Source organism: Cibotium barometz, chromosome 10 (assembly GCF_041138505.1).
Source record: "Cibotium barometz isolate CiBa-2024 chromosome 10, ASM4113850v1, whole genome shotgun sequence".
Lineage (NCBI taxonomy): Eukaryota > Viridiplantae > Streptophyta > Polypodiopsida > Cyatheales > Cibotiaceae > Cibotium > Cibotium barometz.
The window spans coordinates 37,822,199-37,842,645 of NC_141055.1; the positions used below are offsets into that span (position 1 = coordinate 37,822,199).

At 45.1% G+C, this 20,447-nt stretch overlaps 1 protein-coding gene across 1 annotated transcript in view; it reads left to right on the plus strand.

Annotated features, from left to right (window-relative positions):
• The window catches only part of MSH7 (MUTS homolog 7), an 86,921-nt gene that overhangs the window by 60,022 nt on the left and 6,452 nt on the right, over positions 1 to 20,447 (plus strand). The window contains exons 4-10 of the mRNA XM_086804071.1: positions 7,028 to 7,083; positions 7,181 to 7,250; positions 7,427 to 7,522; positions 7,707 to 7,862; positions 10,529 to 10,562; positions 11,340 to 11,387; positions 11,579 to 11,808. Coding sequence (XP_086660197.1) covers positions 7,028 to 7,083; positions 7,181 to 7,250; positions 7,427 to 7,522; positions 7,707 to 7,862; positions 10,529 to 10,562; positions 11,340 to 11,387; positions 11,579 to 11,808 — 690 coding nt within the window. The remainder of the gene's footprint in view (positions 1 to 7,027; positions 7,084 to 7,180; positions 7,251 to 7,426; positions 7,523 to 7,706; positions 7,863 to 10,528; positions 10,563 to 11,339; positions 11,388 to 11,578; positions 11,809 to 20,447) is intronic.

The following is a 20,447-nucleotide window of genomic DNA, read 5'->3' on the forward strand; positions in this document are numbered from 1 at the left end:
CATCCTCACTATCGCCAGATTAGAGCCATTATTGCTCGGCATCGGAGGCGCCTACCTCGCTTTTACGATCTCTCCATTCTAGACAGTCCCATGGTAGAGATATTTGATATGAGGAGAGGGCAACACTTCAATTGATCAGCATACATGGATCTACTTGATATACATTTTCTAGTATTTTCTACTCAGTATCATCTAGGAGTCTTACTTACAGTTCTTATAACTGTAAGATAGTCAGTTTATTGTTCTTTTCAGTTTCATTTGGTTGTTCTCTTTGATGAGACACGAACTTCAGATGTACTCTCTGTTTTGGTCTCATAGGTCATCATGGCCTCTTAGAGACGCTAGTATATCATTTCATTTCTCCCTAGGCTTGGTCTTCAGTAGGTAACACATATAAGGGCATCATCCAGAATTAAACATGCACATAATGCTTTCGTATAAGCATGATCAAAGGCTCGAAGTCTAAGCATGGATGCACAGAAACTCAGCGGTCTAGAGGACCAAGGCACCAACATCTTGGAAATGCCCTTCCAAGCCAATCTGTGGGAGCTCCATCTCTAGCAACATACATCTGTTTATCCAAGGAACTGATAGAATGTGCAGCAGAAGAAGGAAAGTGGAAACACAGGAGAGAGAATGAGAGAGAGAGAGATGGAGAGGAAACACAGGTGAGAACCTGCTCTCAATATCATCACCAAAAGGAATACATGTCCCGAGCAAGAGGGGAGAACCTCTTCTGTGAGAGGGATTGCAACTAGGCAAGCAGTGAGATATGAGGGAGGCTTGCCGGCTATATATATGCTTACATGAAGGCAGCCGACTGGAGATAAAGTGCCTCCACGACTGGGAAAATACCCAGGACCATAAAATGGGGAATAAATATGGGTAAAATATATGTGAGGGGTGACCAGCCCCTCAAGCTAACATGGTCAGCCCTAGAGGCTAAAATAGGGCACCAAATAGGAAGCTAGCAAGTAGGGGATGATGTCTAACACCCCACTCAGCACTGGATGCTAAGTGAACTCCAAGAAGCCAGAGACGCTGTCCTCGATCAAACATGAAAGACTGCAAAAACAGGTACCAAGAAAGCTCCACAAGCAATGTCCTCAGCAACTTAGCTACAAAAGCAACAGAACAAGCTGCCAGGTACACCGCTCCTCTGGAAGAAAACAACCATGTAGGCTGCGACGTGCTGCTCCAAATAATGGTTCCAAACCCAAGTGTAAGAACACTCCTCGAAGTCGAATGTTGTGTATCCAGCCTGGAGAAGGTATGAAAAACCTCATAACCAACCAAGATCAGATCCTGTACATAATCAATCCTGGGAGAAGCAAACTGCTCCTCACTGGAACCCTCAAAAGAAAGAGAGTTAATGTGCTCCAACTCTGTATCAAGAGTAGCCAAATGCTGTACAAAAGCATCCTCTGAAAAGGTCGGCATCGCAAGATGTAAAGACTGTGTAGAAAAGATGGGGTCCATCTGCTCAAACTCCGTACCATGAGTTGCCCAATTTTGTACATAAGTACACACCACTGAGGTGGGCATTGCAAGATAAAAGGACTCCACATCCCCGTCTGAAAAAAGATATCGTCGGACTGATATAAGCCCAACCTGATTATGATCCAAATCCAAAAAACTCTGGAAGAACCACTGTGTCCCAGGCACGGTTAGCAACCACAGATCCAAAGCATCCCACTGGGTCCAAAAAACCATCCTCCAAAACAAGAAGCCTGTAGAACTAGTAGGGGGAGGGGCATCCTCAGAAGCATCACAAAGAGAGGCAGAGGTAGACTCCTCATAATGAGGAAGGGAAGCAGGAATATAAACTGCAGTGGTAACAAAGTCCTCAAAAGCATCACAGATAGCAGAAGACTGTTCCAGAAGTAGAACCAGATCCCAAGAATCAGCAACAAATAAATGATCCATGTGAAAGGATCACACCGCAAGGGCAAAACACCCACCTTGTTCTGCAAATACTGCAAAGAACACAAGCTCGGACAAAATAAACTCTGCTCAGGATCTCTGAAAAGATCACTGCTCTACTCCAAAATCTGTAAACTCCTGTCACAGAAGAAAGTCTCCACAAATACAAAACAGCTCTCTAAAATGATCCTCAAGTGAAGTAGTTGGAGATAGCCCCCTCTGAGTGTAGAAAACTCCTGTGGGAAGCAAAACACAGTCAAAACACTGCTATGCAGCAAAAAATAGCACTCCACCACCAACAGAAGGTAAGGAACATGTAGAAACCGGGAAACCGTGTAGGCCAGGAACAAAACACAGGTATCGATGCTCCAAAACCAGCAAAACGCTGACTGAAATCTGAAATTCAGAATCTTCCTCAAGTACACTGCCTCCAAAGCCACAATCCAAACAAGAAACCCACTTTGCAAGTGATCTATGTCCATTGGAGAAGAAAACGCAGCCAAACAAGGGGCTACAAACCTGAAAATTCAGGTCAACCAGTGTCCACACCTCCTATGAGGAAAAACGCTGGAGAGAAGGTACCTTCGGGTCCAACAGATGAAGCCCAGGTGAAGGTAGAGCTACTAGCAAGATCGGTTCAGAAAAATGCAGCAACCATGGCTGCAAATCTGAAAACGCAGAGGTAAAAGGGGCTGTAGAATAGGCCGAATATGGAAACGCTGAAGCCTCAGATGAGGAATTGCTCCAGAGAACAAGTACAATCGGGGGGGAGGGGGGGGGGATGGCACAAGATAACTAGAAGGGACAGGCAAAAGAGGAGCCCAGAGTGTCATGACCCTGTGTTTTTCTCTGGATAGTATGCAGGTGTGCATGGGGACATGGTGGACAGTGTGAATGGCATCGGTTTGGGAGTTAAAAAGGACTTAAGGTTTTAACAAGGTTCTTTTTATTTAACCCATGTGGAAAAGGGGTTTAAAACCTTTAAAAATAAAACAATACCCTTTATGGAGGGATCGTGGCCCATAAGCTATTTTTTGGGGACACTTTTTATGGAGAGAGAGTCGGGCTGCAACTTAAGTGTGTGTGCTTACTCTCTCTTGGAAGGGCCAACTGCAATACACACATGAGCTTTTGCTTGTGGGAAGACTGATGCGCTTCAATCTTGGGGGAAAGTTGGGCAGCTGTAGAGGAGCTCCTAGGATGATTACCACTCCAGCCATATACTGTTGTACTCACTGTCACTTTTGTACTCCCCCATATTCATGTATCCATGTACTCATGTACCCCATTTTGACTAGTAGCATTAGCTTCCCACTCTCCCTAGTTGCTGCTTCTGGATGCTCCCTACTACTGATGTATTGTAGGGCTAGATACTTACCTTCAGTCCTTTCTTTTCTTTTCCAGATAGTGTATCAGATGTCATATGGTTGTAACTTTGGTCTCATAGGTCACTTTGGCCTTTTGAAGACGTTAATATAACATTTCATTTCATTTCATTTCTCTCTCTCTCTCCTTGGAAGGCTAGCGGTTTGGGCTGCAGGAAACGCAGGGCTGTCCATGCCTTTGGGAAGGAGGTCGGGTTGCAGCACGTGTACTTTCCTCTCTTGGCTATTGGCGAGCTACAGACGGTTGTAGGAGGGGAGGCGCAGGACTGCACCTTCTCTCTCTCTCTTGTGGAAGGCTGCGCAGGACTACAAGTCGCTCTCTCCATCTCTCTTCGCGGGCAGCTGCAGCCAGGAAGAGGCGTTTTTCTCTCCTTTTGAGGACTATCAGGGTTGAACTGTGTTTTCTCTCTTTTTTGGAAGGAGGGTGGCTAGACTACAGGCAGTGCACAGAGATGAATAGGCTTCTCTCTCTCTCTCTCTCGTTTGGAAGAGGGGCGGGCAGAATCAGGAGGAGCAGAGGACTGTTTCGAGACAGTTAATGGGCTGTTTTTGGTTGGCAGCAAACTCAGCTATGTGCTTGGGTTTCTGGCTGCAAGTACAGGTCACTTGAATGTGTTTCTTGGCATGGGAGTGATGCAAGCTCGTATGGCTGCATGCTCATGGAGCAGATTGTTTTCTTCCTGCTGGAAAGGAACAGAGGGACCTACAATTATGGGCATCTCTATGTTTCCAGATGTTTCATGAGGGAACAGGTAACTAGATGTATGCCGTTGTTGGCACTGTTGTTGAATGGTGCTGTGAATGGTTTTGTATGGAAACAGGCCTAAGGGTTTCATGTGGAAACAGGTCGTAGGATTCTCGAGGAAACATGTTTATGGTTCTCCAAGAGATAGGTCACATGCAGGCAGAAGGTACAGGAATGGACACATGTTTGTACAGCCTTGCTACTGATTGGACAGGGGACAGGGAATCCATGACAGAGATGGATAGTACCCTTGGAAGGTAGAGAGGGTTGGTATAGGTGTGTCGACTGTATGGTTTGTTGTGCTGTGATGCGAGTTCTCTTTTGGGAGACGGTTTGGGAGTCTTTGTTGTGATGCAGAAGCACTAGATGTGTCAGGGTGTGATGCTGTTCATAGGGTGAGAGGCTATGGATGGTTGTGGCAGCCCTGATTATGTGAGAAAGCTTCTGTATGCAGACTCAATGTGTGAGAGTCTTTTGATGTGAACAATGGCTGGACTTATTTGTGGATGCCAAGTGGACAAGAAGCCATGATGCAGGGTCTTTGTAGGCTTTTGGAGTTCTATTGTGACGGCTGAGTTTCTAGCCTTAGTGTAATCAAAGCTCTCTTATAATCAATTAAAGAAATACCGCAAGCGCCATTGCGTTTTGGGGCCAATTGGTGTCCGTGTATTGTTTGCAGGAGCACTCCCTGTTTGTTTTCCTTTTCTAGATCCTCGATGGTGTTGAAGTAGTTTGTGTGCAAGTTTGTTTTTGCACCGCCCTTTGGTTTTTGTCTAAAGACCAAGGCCGGTTTACAAGAGAGCTCCAAGAACAGGGCGTGGGAAAGCAAGCCCAAACACGCCAGAAATGCAGCCTGTTGGGACAGCAATGTTGTTGCCCAGACCTGGAAAAAAAAGAGTCACATGAGAACCTTGGAAGGTGCCGCCAGAAGGGCAGGTATGCTGTCCTGAAAAAAAAGCCCCTGTCAGGGTGCCTAGAGGCTGCCAACTGACGCCCTGATGAAGAGGGACTGTAGCTCACTGAATTGGGGATGAATCAGCCCTTGAAGAACTGAAACGCAAGCTTCAACGCATGAAAAAAACGCAGATCTGTCCATAGGCAGAGAAACACATAAATCAGTAGGTAGAGGAGGGAGCATCCAACGCTGACAATCACCGGCGCTCTGATACCATGATAGAATGTGCAGCGGAAGAAGGGAAAGTGGAAACACAGGAGAGAGAGTGAGAGAGAGAGAGATGGAGAGGAAACACAGGTGAGAACCTGCTCTCAATATCATCACCAAAAGGAATACATGTCCCGAGCAAGAGGGGAGAACCTCGTATGGGCAACTAGGCAAGCAGTGAGATATGAGGGAGGCTTGCCGGCTATATATATGCCTACATGAAGGCAGCGGACTGGAGATAAACTGCCTCCACGACTGGGAAAATACCAGGACCATAAAATGGGGAATAAATATGGGTAAAATATATGTGAGGGGTGACCAACCCCTCAAGCTAACATGGTCAGCCCTAGAGGCTAAAATAGGACACCAAATAGGAAGCCAGCAAGTAGGGGATGATGTCTAACAGGAACAACCCCCCTCGCTCTAGGCAGGGTATGACAGAAACAACGAGCCTTTTATAACATTAAGATGGAAAAACACACACATAGATTATTACATCTCGTTTTGGGGGACATTTGTAGAGAACCCATGATGCACAAATAAATAGAAAATAATAAAGGCGGAAACACACGCGGGAAAGCATAACACATAAAACTACAATAGACATCCGGATGTGTGTCGAAGAAATGGGGTCACAGGTACAGGCATATAGGGCTGATGTCAGGTTTTGCTGCTGCTGTGAGACGTCTGATGAGCAGCAGTTGTGGGCCACAGCTAGTGGGCGAAGCAGAAGCGGGAAGCTTGTGAATCTGCAGATGCTGACTGGCATGTTGGGCTGCGGCTCTGAGGGCCCTGGCATGTAGATGTGGAAGTTCATCGAGCAGGCCGTGTGGTCGAGGCGCACACAGAGGCAGGACAGCACAACAGCATATAGGCCGAGTGGTAGTGAACAGTTGGCGGACGAGAGTTCGAACAATTTGAAGAAAGCGAACAGTTCGAAGAAGGCCAACTGGGCTAAGGTGGCTGAATAGCCTTGTGTTTGAGAAAGGCTTTATTTGTGACAATTGAGATAGCTCATTTGGATGACCTTATCTGGAGGTAGCTTATTCATGACGTCGTGTATGCTAAACACACAGTCAAACACATAATGGAACAAGCAAATCGGCACATTTTAATTGTTCCATTTTTTTGCAATTTACGTATGATTATTCCAGGCACATACCAATCTCACATGCACACTTGCCTTCAAAGTTGATGTATAGTTCCTTTTATTGATGTTCTTTATCATTTAGTGTGCATTAGCATTGTCCAGATCCTCGGTTCTTTGAGATGTTTTTTTGATTAAAAAATTAGGATCATCTTGTAGGTAGGATGCTCACCAACTTATTTAGGATGGAGTTAGGGTCACTACAGCAGATAGTTTAGGGGAATGGAGTTTTGATGCAGGTGGCAGCATTGCCTTATGCATTAGGGTTCTGTCCACATCCTCGGTTCTTTGAGATGATTAAAAAACTATGATCATCTCGTAGGTAGGATGCTCACCAACTTATTTAGGATGGAGTTAGGGTCACTACAGCAGATAGTTTAGGGGAATGGAGTCGTGATGCCGGTCGCAACATTGCCCTATGCATTAGGGTTCTGTGCTCTGAATCGGCCAAGGATTTGCAAACTGCAACTATCAGTTTTTTTATATTGGCTATTTTAGCAGATTGAATGCATTTTTCACATGACTCAGCAAAAGGGTCATGCCTGAGTGCACTTTTTTAATCCTTTTTGTATGACTCAGCAAAAGGCTCATGCCAAAAAAGCATGTTGCATAATGCATTTTTATTTTTTTGAAGTCCGTACTTCTGTGACCTGGCAACTTTGTAGGTTGGAGTTCCAGAGAGTGGGATAGAAGACGCAGTTAAAAAGCTATTAGTGCGTGGGTAAGCAAGGTCTTTTTTAAGACAGGGTAATGCAGCATGTTTAGTGCAGCGTGTTACCTTTGATTACTAATGGAGCAAGATGAACATATGGCTGCAGCTACAAGGTTGGAAGAATGGAGCAGATTGAGACTGCAGAGCAAGCGAAAGCAAAGAGGGGGCCTGGTGCAGTAAGTTTCTTAACTTGAGACTTTGACAGACTTGAAAAGAAATTCAATATTTCCTCTAATGCCAGCTTAAGAGAAATACAACTGAATCTTTTGCCAAGTCTGAACTGTCAAAGCCCGGTTTTTGTAGCGAAATTTTTAGGTGATTTGACTTGCCTTGTGTTTTATGGTTTGCATAGATGGTACAACGAAAGCTCACACAGGTGTCAACCCCTTCGACTGCAATGGGTGAAAACATGAAGCCTGAAGCTGTCCACCTTTTAGCATTACAAGAGGTGCAGTGCATCTTTACACCCTAAGCTTTACTGAATCATTTGAATTAATCGCACGATTGATATTTTCAGGGGGATCTGCTATCCCTGTACTCATTACCCGCTTCACATACTCTGCTGATTCCAGAAAAGCTTCAAACTTTTTTAAAAACTTTATTTTTCACTTTCGTTGTTCCTCTTTGCACAGGAAAAAGATTTTAGTATGCATAGCATCAATGTAGATTCAAGTGCCGAGAAGACTACTTTCGGGTTCGCATTTGTTGATGCTGCTGCAGGCCGGTTTTATGTCGGTTCCCTTCGTGATGATAGTGCCCGCTCAGCATTAGGAGCATTGCTCACACAGGTATTATAACTACACAGTTTTTTTTCTTCAGGTGAATGTAAACCAATATTGTGTCGTCTTTCCAAAATATAAATAAGAAATTACAGTAAGGAGACTGCCTCTTACTGGGGGGGAAATATTCTACACCCCTTAAGCAAGATAGAATTTTTCCTTGCAAGACTTTTCATGGATGCCTGAGGGCCTTGCCCCTGAGTTAACGAAGGACTCGGAGACCGTGTACAGCTCTGCCAGATCTTTATGTTGTGAAATGAGTTTTGGAATGTGGATTTGCTCTTAGATGCCCTCCAATGTAGGCAGGAGGTCTCTATATATACGATATGGGTAGCATCAGCATGTGGCGCCATATTGTAACCTGGTTGAGAGTTTAAGGCTGACCTGAGGCTGTCATAAAACGTTAGTCAGGTATAGGTCGGCTTGGCAGTGACTGGACATGATATGAGATTTATGTGGGATAGTAGCCATGTGAGCAATACTGTATGCATAGGCATAAGCAACTGTACTGGTTCTTTAACCAATCAAGTAATAACAGATTGCTATAGTCCCTCTAATGTTCCAGGAGATTCTTATTCAACAATTGAGTCCTTTTGGCAGTTTTCTTGGCTTCTGCTATTTGCGTGTGGATGTGCTTTTTCCTGAACATTTTGTGCCCTCTATTTCGACAAAGACCTGGTTAGCCACTCATGATTTATGGCCACAAGAATGGTCTTGATATTTGCTGTTGCTTGGTTGCTTAATTAAGTTAATAGTTAAGTGTTCCGAAATCTGCCTTCCCCGGTTACAAAGGAAAAGATTGCAATGTCCAAATTGGAGAAGGTGATAAAGGCACCAGAAGAGTGATGGCACACTTAGGACCGTCGGGACACTTTTTCCCTCACTAGGAGGTTTTTTCTGCCATGCATATGCACACCCTCTTATCTCCTCATTTTGGGGGGTGTACTTATCTTTTGTATCTGGCACACATTTGTTCATTCTAATCTAGTGAGTTTGTGTGTTTTCAAGCTTCTCTATCTTGTGTATCTGCATTGTTGCAACCCTAACCCTAATTCCAACAATTGGTATCAGAGCTAGCTTCCTTGACACTTGATCTAGTAGTCTGCCTTCCTCCTCATGACCTTGTTTTTTTGTCTTCGATTGAGATACCCTTTTAGGAGAAGAAGGTATATGCTGTAGTGTGTTGTATACGAAGTATACAAGTTTACAAAGTATACAGAGTTTTCGGGGTCCGCGACGTGATTTGGGCACCGCAAGGTTTTTGCAGACGTTCCGGAGAGGCGTCATTTTGGATTGATTCTGCTCAATTTTGGATGTTTGGGTTGTGTAGCGGCAAAGATTTGGTGTGCAACAACATCTAGAGTGTCTTCAATAACATCGACTGTCATAATTTCTCCAGTAATACTATCTCTACTCTGTGTTATTTTTCATACACTTTGCAAGTGATTTAGTCAGTTGGCAGCCATCCGGGGTTGCATTCAGTGAATACTGAGTACTTGTGTGTTTGATGGAGGGCAGCCATGTGTAGAGCAATTGAATGCTCAACCAAGTGCTAAAATTTAGCCTTTTGCAAGTGCAAAATCAGCCTGCAAATCAGTCTTTTTTGATGAGACAATTATTGAGGATGTAGTGGATGAGAAGAGAGCAACCATAGAAGAATCTAGGCGTATGCCAAAATGGCTTGTACAGACATTGAGGGATAGCAAGTTGGCAGCTCCTTTACCTATTAGAACTCTTGCAGGTTCTCATCAAGCAGATTATTCTTATGTGGATCATGTTCTCATTTCTACTTTAGGTGCGCAATGAAGCACGTGTTGCATGTCTGTGCAAACAGTTAGAGTATGAGCACATGAATGAGGGAGACTCAATGGACAGCTTCTTGACCAAGATCAAAAGATTTTAAGAAGCAGCTTGCTAGTGTGGATGAGATATATCCTGATAGTATATTGGTTTCCACAGTTCTCAATGCATTGTTGGATTCTTATTAGAGTTTTGCCTCTATCCTTAGACTCATGATGAAGGGAAATCCAAATGCCCTTACTTTTGATGAGCAACCCTAACCCTAATTCCAACATAATTTACTCTCTTTTTCTCTTACGCTCCTTATTTGCTTCTTCCTCATGTTACCTTCTTCTCCCAATCTCCTCCTCCTCCTCCTCCCTCCCTCCCTCCCTCCCTCAGTCCCTCTATGTTAAAATTTCCTGAAAAATAAAAACCCTCAAATTTCAGCCAAAGTCTACCCAAAAAATTTCAACGATATGTTTAGAAGTGCATGGATGATGATGCACAGGCCGACAACAATTGGACATGATGGATTTCACGCTTTGCTACATAAATGGTTTCACTTATCAAGAAATCTGCTCTTAGTGATTGAGATGATTTTGAAGGGAACCAGATCCTCATGGAATTGGTTAGCTTTATATCCCTCATGGTTCTCGTTTGGAAGGAAGCTGATTACAGTCTTGGTTGCATGACAAGCTATTAACATGCCTTTTTATTTGAAAAAACCAGTCAAAATTTTTCATCTTATGAATTATGGAACTGATTATCAACTATTTTGGATTTGTGCTTTTTATTGCTAAATAGTCAGCTTCATTTGCAAGTTATGTTTCAGTGTTAGAGAGCAAGGATGCAATAGAAGTTTCTCACTCAAGTTTCATTGCTGGTTGGTGCAGGTGGCACCTCAAGAATTGCTCTATGAGTTGGGAGGTATTGGGCTCCTACTCTTACATCAAATTATTAAATTTATTTTTTTCAGGTAAAAATTGAATTTGTACTTTTTGGTGAAGAGGGAATTCTGATTAAGAGTAAATAAAAATTTAGGGTTGTCCTGTCTGGTCCAAAACTCATTGATTTTACCTCCATCAGAAAGATCTACAGCACTTATCTTGACATGGCAAAACACACAAATTTGGGTTGCTTCCGTGCTGTTTCAACTGCACATCAAATCTGTCCTTGGATGAAGTCCTTGCTAAGGCCAGCACCATCTCACTAAACCATGTTGGAACTGCACTTACTTTCTTTGCTTGCTCCTTGTTTTCAAGCACATCACCACACTGCTTTGACAAAAGCTTTCTAAGGCCCGTTATTGTCCTGCTTAACTATGTTCAATTGGCATTGCTTATGAAAAATTTCAATCCTGATCTTCTGGCTTATGTGACATAGAAGGTGCATTTGCAGGAAAAGGTATGTTTGAAAAAAGATTTGTGTAATTGAAACATGTTCCTAAGCATGCAGCTACCTTTGCCCAAGTATATATCAAGCACATAAATTTCATCCCCTCCCCTCTCCCTCGCATGCCTTCTCAAACACACTTTCTGTTCTCATATGTATTCTTTTTTCTCTGTATTTGTCATCTCTTGGGCATTTCTAATGCATTATGTGTGAATCTTTTGAACTTTATAATGGTATATGCTTTAGTCTCCTATTGAAGCATTTAAGGAATTTATAATGCTGTTGTAACCTTTGCAAGGCTCAAACTTTCAGGACTGTCAGGTGAAACAATGAAAGCATTGAGGCGTTACTCTTCTCAAGGTCAGGAGACATTTTGTAGTATCTTTCTGTATTCACTCCAACCGATCTATTTCCATTGATCCTGTTAAACCAATGTGTTTATAAATTGTGGGGGACTCAGGGTTTGTGCCCTTGGAAATCACTCCTCTTCAACCGATCTATTTTCATTGATCCTGTTAAACCAATGTGTTTATATATTGTGGGGGATTCAGGGTTTGTGCCCTTGGAACTCACTCCTCTTCAACCCAATGTGGAATATATGGAGGCATCTGCTGCAGTAAACATGATTGAGTCTCGTGGCTACTTCAGTGAAAGCATTGATAATGACAGCAGTCACAGTTCTCGAATAAGCAAATGGTTACAGGTTCTCAAGACAGTCAATGATTTCCAGCCTGCTGCAATTGCTTTGGGAGCACTTGCCCTACATTTAATCCGATTAAAGGTACTTGTGAACATGCTGTTTTCTTGATATAAAAGTAGAACAATTTGAGCTGGTTGGTGATGGAGCAAAATGTCTCTGACTGGCCTAATTCAGTGCACCTACACCAAATAATAGCGTGGATATATTTTAATTCAAAAATGTTACTTGGAAGGATTCAGTAGCTATGCTTATATAATTAGTATATATGTGACATTCCAAACATGGAGTGATGCCTCTTCTAACAGTTTGGTCCATTGCTCATGAGAGTGTCAGAGAGATTATTGGCATACACCAGGATCTGCTCATCTCTGATCTCTTAATTGCAGGTTTGACTTATTGAAACTTGAGCAATGAGGCACTCCTTACCGGGGTACGAGAAGATATCATCCTTTAACGGCCACCTAAGTTGCAAGCTGTAGACATGTAACAACTCTTCTACAGCTTGTCTCTTGCACGGCTGCTGTAATGTAGTGTTTTGGTGGAGTGTTGTGCTCTCAGGTGTCAAAGCTACACTAAGAGTCACATGTACTGTACATAACAAGTTCCTATTGGGGGTTGGTTTCTGCTCCATAACTGGTTAAGGCTGAGATGCAGAATAAATGAAGGAGGGGGGCAGGGGCCCCTGGGGGGTATCAATAGCATTTCCCTCTCGTCCTCCACCTGGTCTAGGAGTTGTAGGACGATTGAAGGGTCCAAAGGCCCTTGTCACACTGTCCTGGCCAGGCTGCCTATGGGACGTTACAAGGCAGTCCACTGGCCCTAAAAGGTCCTTTTATTTTTTGCTACAAGGATTTTATGGAAATCATATCTTTCTTACTAGCTTCAACATCAGTAATTGTACTCTTCTGGAGGGATTCTTGTATGTTCTGGTACACTTATAAAGTCTTCCCAGTGTAAAACAGATTTACCTGTGCTTGTTTTGCTGCATTTTATGGTTAAAAAGGAAGGTTTTACCATGTAAAGGTATTCCCTAAATTTTTATCTGTAGGAGACCATGCAGCTGGCAATTGCCAGCCAAGTGCCCAGTGTGAGGCCCTTGTGGGTTACCAACCTAAGGAAGAGAGTGATCTTCCTCGACTGGAAGCTTTCCCAGGGCTTCCTCCTGAAGTCATGGAGGAAAAGAGGAGAGTGTCCTTGAGAGGGGAGGAATCAATGTGCCATCGATGATCATAGAAGCCAACTATCCGCACTTGTTGTTTAGGGACCTCGTAAATCATATATGGGAGGACTGCAGATGGTCGTGGTTACTCACCACAAAGGCAGAGGCACCTTCCTTGATGCCAAAGATTGCCAAGGGGACATCATGCCAAGAAAAGACTGCCACCCAGTTTTTTTTTTTTTTTTTGGGGGGGGGGGGTTTGTTTGCAGTCTGAAGGAATTGCTAGGTTGATGTCAAGCCTAATGCTCCTCCTGCCCAGGATACCTAAAAGTCTCTTTGCTACATGGGAGCCCGGAGCAGGTAGTTTCCTGAAGAGGATCCATTAGCCCACCCTGCCTGGGGGTGACCAGATGGGAGGGAGTTCAGGACCAAAGGTGGACAGCTAATCACAAATGCTAAGCTATGTTTTGATTCAATGCAACAAAATCAAAGCCTTGTGGGCTTTAAAATCATGCAAATCAGGGTTTTCGCCTTCCAAGGATGAAACTAGAATGACCCAGTGCAAACAAGCTTTAAAACAAAATAAATGTTGGTGTGTGAACACCCTCTTATTAAGAGAACGCAAGATAGGGCCTTGGTGCCTATATAAAGCATTGTACATGGTGGAAGTATTATTATAATACAATCATTGTTGTGCTGTGCAACAACTCTCTCTCTCTCTCTCTCTCTCTCTCTCTCTCTCTCTTCCACCCATCCATGTCTATGTGCCAAGTCACCATGGCTTGTTCTCTCCTTACTCTCTCTCTCTCTCTCTCTCTCTCTCTCTCTCTCTCTCACGGCTGGAACCATGTTCATGTACATGGTATCAGAGCCTTGATCCATGATTACTACCATTAATCACTTTTGTTGTACCTCTTTGCTTAAACATTCCATGTCAAGGTTTTTCTTTGTTCTCCCTCTTCAAAGCATCATTCTTTGAGATGTTTGGTGCGTTTTGAAGCTAACATAGAGCTCTATCATCATCTCAAGGTGAACAGTCCAACTCAAAGTGGAGGTGGCGAAATACGTATCGCAAACCAATGCAAAACACAGCCCAAAAAAGCAAAAACTGAAAACCCCATGCAAAACACAGCCCAAAAATGCAAAAACTGAAAGCCCCCCTTCATTTGATGCTTCAATTGCTTCCTCCAAACTACACTACATTTCTGCCTATGCGTTAGGGGGGAGCATTGCATAATCATCAAACCAGAGGCATTGCCTTGGCGAAAATTTGGGCCTTTTTCTACATATGGGAAAAATCAACAAATTGAAGCTCTTAGAGCTACAAGAAATTGGAGCTTTTAAAAAATTAGGGCAAAGTTGGTCCAGTTACAGCTTCTACCCCATCGAGAATTTGGGGCTTTTCTCAAATGTTGAGAAAATCAAAGACCCTATAGTATTGACAAATTTTTGATGCTTTTTCACAAGAAAGCCTTCTGTATCAAATTGAGCATGTGGGGATTCTTCATTACAGATTCCAAATCGAGCATCAATGGGTGCTTTGCCTTGGCCCCTGAACCTAAAATGATGGCCCACATGTCAACCGCTTGGCAATGGCGTCGCCAAAAGATCTTCATTGACATTGCTCTAGCTTTGGGAGTTTTCAAGCCTCCAAAATCATCTTCTAATTATGTATGAGTCTGAAGTCAAGGGTTGTTAGCTTGGGATGTCCCCTAAAATATGAATATTTTGACATCCAAAATATTCTAATTTTGGGAGACAGAGAACCCATGACTATAAAATATTCGTATTTTTTTTTTCATACTTAATAGAAGTCAAAATTAAGCAAGATCAAGGGGGTTCTAAGGGCAAAGAGAAGGCTGTCCCAAACCTGCAAAAAGGTGGACAGCCACCTAAAAAGAGCTTCCGGGATGTCTAGAAGGGAGGTTAAGCTGAAAATACCTCATCCAAGGATCATGGGCCAAAGAATTGGGAAGTTGCGCATACATATCCAGGGTTACCTTGATCATGAGCGTTTCTTGGTTCCACCACTTAATGGATGTAATGTATTGCTTGGCAAGCCATGGCATCATAGACTTGAGCCTCGCAAAGAGTACAAGACAAACAGGATTTCCTTTATGCATAGAGGTCGCATGCATGTTATTGATGCTGGCAAGGAAGGGGATTCTATCCCACTTGTATCTCACATCTAGATTAATAAAGCAATGAAAAGGGTCTTTCTGGGTACTTGGTTTTTGTTCATGATAGCATTGAACCAAGTCATAAAAATGTGGATGTTTTGACTCGGAATAGGCTGAATTTTCTTCATCCATACAAAGATTGTTTTTGCATTGCGTGGTGAACTACCTCCTCAAAGGTCCGAGGATGATCGCATAGATCTTATGCCAGGTAGTTCTCCACCTAACAAGCCTGCATATCGTGTGAGTGCCACACAACAAGAAGAGATCATGAAGCAGGTAAATGAGCTTTTGGAGAAAGGTTTGGTTCAGCCAAGTTCCTCACCTTATTGCTCTCCCGTGCTTCTTGTTCAAAAGAAAGATGGGTCATTCTGCATGTGTGTGGATTATCGAGCTCTAAATAAGCTCACCATCAAGAATAGATTTCCAATCCTGCGTCTTGATGACATTCTGGATAAGCTTGATGGCTCGGCTTGTTTCAGCCGTATTGATTTGAAGAGTGGTTATCACCAGATACGAGTGGTGCCACAGAATGTCCACAAAACTGCATTCAGGACAGCTTTTGGATTGTATGAATTTTTGGTGATGCCTTTTGGTCTCACCAATGCCCCAGCCACATTCAATCGTATGATGGATAGGATATTCCGATCCCATCGAAAATTCACAGGTGCATTCTTTGATGACATCTTGGTTTTCTCCAAGAATGAGGAGGAACATAGGACTCATTTGGCCACAGTGTTTAAAGAGTTGCGGAAACATAATCTCCTCATTAATGCCAAGAAAAGTGAGTTCTTTCTTTCAGAGATACACTATAAGGATGGTGTAAGAATGGATCCTGCCAAGATTGAAACCATTCGGAATTGGCCAGAGTTGCAAAATGTACATCAAGTACGTAGTTTTCTGGGTTTTGTTCATATTATAGGCGCTTCATAAGACATTTTGCCATGATTGCCACGCCTCTACATGACCTCACGAAGAATAAACCCAGTTTTATATGGACCCCAAAGGAGCAAGATGCCTTCTTGCAACTCAAGAATGCTATCATATGTGGACCCGTATTGATTGTTCCCGACTTGCAAAGGTCATTCATAGTGGAATGTGATGCTTGTGCTGATTGTATAAGGGCTGTCCTAAATCAAGAAGGTCATGCAGTTGCATATGAGAGCCGTCGATTGTATGATACCAAGCTTCATATGGATATCTATGAGAAAGAACTCTTGGCTGTAATTCATGCCTTAAAGATATGAAAACATTATCTTCTTGGGACTGAATTTGTAGTCAAGACAGATGATCAAAGCTTCAAATACTTTCTATCTCAAACAAAGCTTTCGAAGAAGCAGATGAGAATGGCAAACTTTCTTTCCATGTTTCATTTTCAGATTGTACATACTCCGGGAAAGAAAAGAATGTAGTGGCAGATGCATTGTGAGGGAGGCCTTATGTGGTTGCAGTTTCAGTGGCCTCTCATGGGGACTTATCTGCCATGCGAGATTTGTATCATTTGGATGCTGATTTTTGCCATATATGGACTGATTTGATGGCTGGTCACTCACATGCCTCTTATGTGACCAAAGAGGGTTATCTTATGAAGGATAACTGCTTAGTGCGGATGCCTCCGGGGTTCGCTACTTGGTGGTTCGCATAGTGGCAGACCTAGCACGCGACCCTGGATATGTATGTATACACGAGGTTGCTCTCTCTGAGCGGGAGGCCGTCGCCATGGGACACAGCCACCACTAGCGCGCCTGATCCGAGATTCTTGCAACACACCGGGCAGATTCGTAGCCGCTCGGATGGGGATTATTCTCCATCCAAGCCGCTTGCGAAGGCCCGCCATATGGCTGAGACAGCCTCCACCTCAGCAGGTCATCCACGAGGATCATCTCATGGAACGTACAGGGCCTTGGCGGCGCACACTATGTACGCTATCGTGGATGCTTGAGGCAGGAGCTTCAGAGATGCCTGGTTGGGGGCAGTATTGATATTCTGATGATGCAGGAGCACCACTTGAGTGAGAGCAGGATTCGGAGATATGGTTCCGTGATGCCTGGCAGATGGGACACATTTTGGTCTGCAGGGTTTGGCCCCTTGGGTGGGTAGGGAGGAGTATGTATGGTCATTGCAGATGCATGGCGGCAGGCCATTGTGGATCGCGGGGTCATTGTGCCTGGGAGAGCACAATATGTTATTTTGAGGATGCATGATGAGCTCTTTGGCGTGCTCAATGTCTATGCGCCTAACCATGCTAGTGCCAGAGCAGAGTTTTGGACCCTTGTTACAGATGCATTGCCCGAGACCGCACATTAGTGTGTCGGAGGAGACTTCAACATGCTTGAGGACCCGGCCGACAGGGTGGGAGGCAGTCATGTTATAGTGCACGGCACGGAGCTTGCTGCTTGGGAGCGATTTTGCATGACACTGCGGATCACTGATGCATGGCAGCATGAGGCCTTCTCCCGCTCTCAGGACAGTCTTAGTTTTTCTCGGTCGGATCGCCGGCAGGGAGGGACTAATCTATCACGGATTGATCGCTTCTATGTGGGCGACAGGTTCGGGGAGCGTGGGGGCTCCGTTGGCATTCTCGCTGGCACTTCTTTTTCAGACCATGCGCCAGTTATTTTGACACTTGAGGAGGGGACACGAGAGACCAGCTTGCAGTTGAGGATCCCAGAGAGGATACTTACAGATTCCAGTCTTTCTGAGGACATTGAGAGGATATGGCATGATAGCCAGAGCTCTGACTAGGATGCAGCAGGCCAGTGTGCCCAGGGACTCATCGAGCTCAGCTCTTTTTTACACGCTGTAGCCTTGACACGGCTGGGAGAGACACGAGAGCGGGAGCGCCGCTTGAGACGTAGCCTTGCTTCGCTCCAGCGCCTTCAGGAGCAGCAGCCTACATGTGAGTGGGTGGCGTCGAACAATCCTAAATTCACATCGGAGTATTCTGATAATCGTGGATTCTATAGAAAGCAAAAAAAATAGACATGTGCCGTCAAAGAATGAGGAAGGAAAGTAAGATATCATTTTTAAAAAAAGGAGCATGCCTACATTTTCTGCGGGCAATGAGAGAACTAAGTGTAGCAGCGTTGAGCCTTGTGTCACAAGAATGACTAGGCTCTGTCACTTCTGTGATTTTAACTTTTTTCGTCAAAGGAGGGATTTCCGAAATTCCTTTCATTCTTTTGTCACTAAGTAGGACGGGCTCCGGCGTACTATAGCTGAGCCAGGCACGCCAGGAGGTTAGAGAGGCAGAGGAGCAGAGACATGAGTTCTACTATCATCGCCAAGCCTCACAGTGGACGCAGCTTGGTGATAGAGTGACTGGGGAGTTCTTTGAGATTACCGAACCCCGCCATGCTCGAGCAGGTGTACGCCAGCTCAGGAGACAGGACGGCTCGTTAGCGACTGAGTCCGGGGAGATTAGAGCCATTGCCACTGAGTTCTATAGAGACCTTCTCTCAGCGGAGCCAGCCACGGAGGCACATGATGCTTGCAGACAGACTGTGTGGGCCCATGTACAGAGGAGGGTCACAGATCGTATGCGCACAGTTCTGGGTGAGCCTCTTTCAGAGGATGAGCTTGTTGAGGCTTTGAGGGTCCTTCCACGCCATAGTTGCCCTGGGGAGGACGGATTGACGCCTGCCTTTTTTATGCGCTATTGGGACATTTTGGGGCCAGGCCTCCGCAGGGGCTTTCAGTATGTTTCGACACTGGGGTGATGCCACAGAGCTTTTCAGAGGGCTTGATCTTTCTTATCCCCAAGGGGGAGGGAGTGTCTGATGATATTCGGCAGTGGAGACCTATTACGATCCTCAATACTGTTTACAAGGTCCTGGCCAAGGCCTTGAGTTTGAGGATCCAGCCCTTCCTTGGGGAGTTGATTCATGCTACCCAGATAGGATTCGTCAAGGAGCGTAGTATCTTTGACAACATTTTCACCTTCTGGGAGGCGACGGCCCGAGCTAGATTTCTCGGTGAGGACTTGGTCGTTATGCTTCTCGATTTTGAGAAGGCATACGATAGAGTCGATTGGGGTTTCCTAGAGGGCACTATGCTTCGCCTGGGTTTTGAGCCAGTCTGGATTCGAGGGGTGGCGGCTCTATATTCCATAGCTCCCAGCCAGGTGCTGATGGCAAGAGGACGGGGGCCGAGTTTTGAGTTGACCAGATCAGCCCGTCAGGGGTGCCTTCTCGCCCCGTTTCTTTTTCTCTTCTTTGCTGAGGCTATGAGCATGTATCTGACAGCAGAGAAGGTTGGTTTGAGAGGACTCCAGCTCCCAGTCTAGGGAGAGGATCTGCTCGATTCTGAGTTTGCTGATGACACGGGATTATTTTTGCATGGCCAGGAGGCCAATCTTCAGAGGGCAGAGCAGTCACTATAGGTTTTTGGTGCAGCTTCGGGAGCATTGATCAATTGGCGCAAGACAGTGGCCTTTTGGATCAGTAGCGCTCCCACCCCGGCATGGAGCCCAGACCCGGGTTTTAGATGGATTCCTCCTGGCACAGCAGTGCGGTATTTGGGATGGCAGATTGGACTTGATTTGTCACCTGAGCAGTAGATCACCCCGCTTCTTCTGAGCATTCGGAAGAAGCTTTTGTATTGGAGTACCGCTCGGCTATCCTTGGCTGGGAGGGTGGTGGTGACAAATCAGGTGCTTTTAGCGACCATGTGGTACATCACGTCTTGCTGGATCTTCTCAAGCTCTTGCATCAGCCAGGTACAGAGGCTGATCAGGAACTTTCTTTGGTCTGGGGGATGGTCAGCCAGCCCGGGCTAAGGTTGCTTGGGAAGTATTACTCTTCCGCTGGCCCAGGGGGGCTTGGGCATTATAGATCTAGTTGATTAGAGTAGAGTCTTATTGGGGAAGCTTATTGTTCGGGGGCTGCTTCCAGGCGCTGAGCCTTGGAAGGAGCTTCTTTTTTAGCGACTGTAGGCTAGGGCTCCTCCAGCAAGGGGGCACTTGGGCACCAGAGATACGATGGATCTTCACAAAGATGAGGAGGACAGGCCTCAGTAGAGGATGGGAGGACAGATTTGCCTTGAGCATCCTGCAAGCTTGGGAGCTTCTGAGACCGGGGCTTTCTCAGAGACCACCTACTTGCGATGAGGAGCGGGCCAGACAGTCGCTCATCTAGAGCCCCGCGGTACGCACTGAGCAGGGTCATGCTGGGTTCTCGGCCTCGTCTAGCCTCGTCTAGCCTGGGGACCATTGGCGGCAGGCCCAGCACACAATTTTGGAGACTGGTAGGCCTTCTGCAGTCTCCCAGAGGAGGTCCAGGTGGAGAGGCTGAGTCACTTCAGAGGGGGGTTGATTATGAGGGATGACATTCAGGAGGCGCTCACTGAGGAGTGGTTCACGCCTTTCGAGCCAGCGGCCCCACGGT